General features: G+C 35.2%; 1 protein-coding gene and 1 long non-coding RNA gene across 2 annotated transcripts in view; both read right to left on the reverse strand.

Moving 5' to 3' along the window:
• Positions 1-311: 311 nt before the first annotated feature.
• LOC109583099 (uncharacterized) lies at positions 312-1,330 on the reverse strand. The gene is made up of 3 exons (XR_002185365.1): positions 527-1,330; positions 371-477; positions 312-323 (listed from the first exon to the last, which is right to left on the reverse strand). It is a non-coding gene; the product is annotated as an uncharacterized LOC109583099 (long non-coding RNA).
• A 351-nt stretch (positions 1,331-1,681) lies between these two features.
• Positions 1,682-4,754, reverse strand: part of LOC100632881 (DNA topoisomerase 2-alpha-like) — a 16,762-nt gene continuing 13,689 nt past the window's right edge. The window contains exons 6-15 of the mRNA XM_019998273.1: positions 4,616-4,752; positions 4,442-4,569; positions 4,140-4,392; positions 3,889-4,088; positions 3,702-3,837; positions 3,439-3,634; positions 3,169-3,392; positions 2,942-3,025; positions 2,790-2,880; positions 1,682-2,715 (exon numbers count right to left, since the gene is read on the reverse strand). Of these exons, the coding sequence (XP_019853832.1) occupies positions 1,859-2,715; positions 2,790-2,880; positions 2,942-3,025; positions 3,169-3,392; positions 3,439-3,634; positions 3,702-3,837; positions 3,889-4,088; positions 4,140-4,392; positions 4,442-4,569; positions 4,616-4,752 (2,306 nt within the window). The 3' untranslated portion in view covers positions 1,682-1,858. The remainder of the gene's footprint in view (positions 2,716-2,789; positions 2,881-2,941; positions 3,026-3,168; positions 3,393-3,438; positions 3,635-3,701; positions 3,838-3,888; positions 4,089-4,139; positions 4,393-4,441; positions 4,570-4,615; positions 4,753-4,754) is intronic.

Below are 4,754 nucleotides of genomic sequence, written 5' to 3' on the forward strand. Positions count from 1 at the left end.
AGACAATGTAATTACAATTGGATCTAAAATAATAATCACCAATAGCTGAAGAGGGGAGACAGCATACAAGCCACACATACACATTTTGCCACTAAATGTACTCAACCGTCACTATCATGCACTCATGACAACGACCCAATACATGTACCATATACAGTAACACATAAATCCTAAAGATGAACATGCACATAAAGCCATATGCAGAATGCAAGACAACTTATAGGTTATGGCAGTATTGGTCTTATGCAACAGACCTTTTGCTTTCTGTCATTTTAATTTCTTCTCTGTCTTCAGTTGTGATCTTCAATTCTTCTCTATTGTCTCTAAAAATAACAGTATATAGTACTAGAGCAAATTTATTAAAGTGTACTTGTAATAAATGACATCTCCATCAGCATCATACAGTGATGCTTGATTCCATTGCAACTCATTCGCAATATCAAGACGTGATATCTCAGCTGGAAATGATCTCAAATACTTTAAAGAGGAAAAATAACTGGCTGATAGTAAAATGTCAATGGCTAACTGTTGCAACAGAAATGGCATCAACAGTAACTCCACTTAACTCTGAAAGCTAAAGGAAAGAGTCTCACAACATTATTTTATTATACATTCACTTTCTTTTTAAAATCTAAGGGACTATATGTGTCTAGAATAACTTCTTCTGTTGGATCAACTGAAAATTCTGATGGATGCCATCTTCTAAGCAGCAGTACGTTGTCTCACTAATTATAACAATACCTGCAATTGACTCAAAAACTTGAATGTATCCAGTTAAAAAACTAATAAACTTAATATCATTTTCTCTTTGCTTAGTAAAACTGTCATGAGTTGCAAACTTCTTCATGTTAGTATCACATTTTATAGATAACTAGGAGTTTGAATACACATTGCATGCAAACAAATACTAAGAGCAAGACTAAGATCTCAGTGAACTTATTTTAAAGATGCAATATCTTTACCTTTGTTAGGAAAGAGTGGTATAGCTATCTGAGACAGAGCTATCTGAGACAGAGGACAAGCATTTGCTACCTGTAGCTAACTGTGCAGCAGGTAGTCATGTTTATTAGTTTTTTAACTGGGTGGATTGAAGTTTTTGAGTCAAATGCAGGTCTTATTAGTAAGATACATGTAACTGCTGCTAAAGTGAAAAGAGAGAGAATCCTCTTTTTTTATGAAGGTAAAGGAATTGACATTATCACATGATGCATTGCATACACATACAAAAATCTTACATACTTGAGTTTCACAGCACAACAAATCAAGTGGAGTTGCCAAATAGGCTCTACTCTACGATTAAGACATAGATGATTAAGAACATGAAATGGCGAAGTGAGTGCATTATAATTGTAAATATATCTTTATTATGAACGAATAGGTTGCAATTCATTACGAAAGAATAGGTAGGTTCTTGCACAGATGTAATCAAAGGAGGAGGGGGGGTGCAGCTATTACTGGCCGTCACATCACAGATATTAGAGGAAATGAAAATAGATGAGTAAATAGATATTAGAGTAGTGGGAAATTTCATCAGGAATTTCACCACGGACCAGATGTAAGTTTTGACTCAATACTCTCACATTTAACTTCAAAATTCCACTTTCAATATTAGCCTCATCAACCACCAAAAGAGGAACAGAAGAGAGACAGTGGAGATACCCAGCAGCCACCTGAAAGCACATTTAAAAAACTTAAACCTGCAAATTCACGATACTCCTTTGTTGATCATGATGAGTTGTAGGACCATTATTATTTTTAGTTATTATTCTAAAATAAGGAGTTTTATTATTAAATAAACTATAATAAGTATCACGTATTTCTATAATGTGCCCATACAATAATGTGATATTATTGGAGTCTACTGATCAAAATCACTGTCATTGTCATCATCATCATCATCATCGCTGAAGTAGTACTTGACTTTCTTACCAGAACGCTTGGAACGCACTGGTGATTCAACTACAGGAACTACATTCACTTCAGTATCGCTCTCAGAGTCCGATACTTTCCTCTTTGGGGCCTTTGCCTTGGTTGACTTTGCCTTAGTGTTTTTCTTGACAGGAGACCCTTCATCAATGATACAAATATCATCGTCAATCTCTGTCTCCTTAGCTTTTACTTTACCAGTTGCACCTTTAGTCACTGGTTTCTTAATGTTTGTGTCATTTTTTACTGAAGTGACTTTCACTGAAAGCTGTTTTTTCGTTTTACTGACAGCAGGTTTCTTAGTAGGAACTTCATCAACTACAGCCTGTTTTTTAGTTTTTGTTGTTTTAGTTGTTTTCTTTGTTGGACTGACAATGAAAATATCATCACTGTGGTGATCAGACACAGCATCATCTTCACTGCTGTCACTGCTGAAGTGATAAACTCTTTTCTTACTCTCGGCACGAAACTTCAAAGTTGTTTGTGATGCATCAGTTGGTGATGGTTCTTTCTTGGAAGTGTGAGAGTCCTTTGCAGATTTCTCTTTCTCATCCTTGACTTTTGCATCTTTAACAGTTTCAGTTCCAGTTTCATTTGTAGTCATTTCTTCAACGGAATTAAACGGCAACTTTGTCTGACCAGGGTCATCAGCCTTAGCTTTTCGGGACTTTGTTGCTCTCTCCTTTTTTACTTTTTCAGCGCAAAACTCTGGTATTTCAGGCGTCACAACCTCTGCAAAAGCTGATGGTTTAGTTACTGCAGCTGAAGCAGAACCTTTTGTAGTTGAGCCTTAAATTTCATAATACAGTAATTGTGAAATAAAAGAAGGAAAATAAAAGCAATGACAATCAAAAAGACATTACCTGCCAATTTTGTTTGTCTTCCTTTACCTTTCTTCTTAACAACAATAGCTGCACCTGCTGACTCTTCCTGACGTTCTCTTTCCTCAACTTCCTATCATTTCATACAGTACAACATCACATATATACTATATAAATGTAAATAAAAGACTCACATCTAAACATGTAAGGAAGCTGTCCAAATCTATTTTCCATAAATCTGTTGCTGATTTTCCTTTGAGCTCTTCTAGCTCTTCAACCTACATGTACAATAAAATTGCCTATAAATTATAGCTCAAAAAAACTTTAAAATCCAAATACAGCAGAAATGCTAAAATAATAAAAACGCACAAAATTAATAGCGGCCTTAAATGTATTGCCTCAGTAAAACTATCACATGTACCTTCTTATCTCTTGTTTGCAATAACTCTTCTGCTTTCTCTTTTGTCACACTCCAAAACTGCATAGACAGGAGGTAGTTATAGTCTAGTCCATTGTCAGTGTTCTCAATATCTTCCTCTTCTACTGTTGGCTGATCAGATACGCTCTTCTTCCATGCTTTAACAGGATCACTATCATATCCCTTTGACTCTAACTCTGATATCACAGTGTTCTTGCTTTTCCTTTCTGTAGAAACAAAACGTTATGAACAGACAAAACAAAAAATCCTTACCAATTATAAGTTTCCTTTCAATTATTTCAGTTATGAAACGCGCTTGATTTTGTAAACGCAGAGATTCAGCAGTAAGCTTTCCAACCAAATATTCCTTCCTTTTGTGATATAAGGCCAGACGTACATCATAAAACTCTTTAAGAATTTCAATCTCCCCATAGTACTTCTTCAAACAGCCATTGGAATCAAAAAGGATCTAACAATTAAGTACACGAGAGTTTTAAATTATAAAATACAACTAAACTAAGGCTCTGATTGCATACCATATTGCCAGTACTAATGTTGCTGACTAGTTTAAACTTCTTGTGTATGCCTGCAGATTGAGCTTCTTCCATTTTCTCAGGAGAAAGAGTAACAACAAATCTGACAGTGACATCAGTATGATACTCCTTGTAATCACTACAGTACAGACATTATTGACACAGTTCATTTATTACAAACTTAACATACGAAATAAAGGGTGAGGTCTTATCATTGCCATACAGCAGTCCTTCCAAGACATTCTCTTTATATGTTTGTGTCCAGGTCTTTATTGGTAATTCAGTTATTTCAAATGAATTAGAGCCCAGCAACCCAACCTGACCAAACACCATGTATTTGTGAGGTTCAACAGGAGCAATAGTACCACAAAAATTCTTATACCAAGGTTTCTAAAAAAGAAAAAAAAGAATAAATAAATTTACTAAACATTTAATCTCTACCATTCCTTCAGGCTCCATTCCATTGAGCATTCTCTTTATATTAGCAACTATCTCTCGTGGATTATAATTTGGAACACTAGTTGAGTATCCAGTTCCAATACCTTCAGCTCCATTCACGAGTACCATAGGAATTATAGGACAATACCACTCTGGTTCAATGCACTGGTTGTCATCGTACAAATGATCCAATAAAACATCATCACAAGCAGGAAACAGGTGCCTTGCCAATGGACTTAACATAGTAAATATATATCTGATAACAAATAAAAAATAAATTTAACACTTTTCCAATATGTATAAACCTTGGACTAGCAGCATCTTTGCCACCATGTAATCTAGTACCAAACTGTCCAATGGGCTGAAGGATATTTATATTGTTGCTCCCAACAAAGTCTTGTGCCAAGTTGATAATAGTAGCCATAAGACTTTGCTACATGCAATGATAAATTAAGAAATACAATAAGTACAAGATTTACCTCTCCGTGATGATAAGCAGAATGCTCAGCAACAGAACCAGCTAACTGAGCCACTTTAATATCACGCTTATCATTCCTCTTAAAGCAAGTAAATAAAACCTTACGTTGTCCTGGTTTTAAACCTGCAGGAACAAATAAT

This window comes from Amphimedon queenslandica, unplaced genomic scaffold (genome assembly GCF_000090795.2).
Source record: "Amphimedon queenslandica unplaced genomic scaffold, v1.1 AMPQUscaffold_13329, whole genome shotgun sequence".
NCBI classification, from domain to species: Eukaryota; Metazoa; Porifera; class Demospongiae; order Haplosclerida; family Niphatidae; genus Amphimedon; species Amphimedon queenslandica.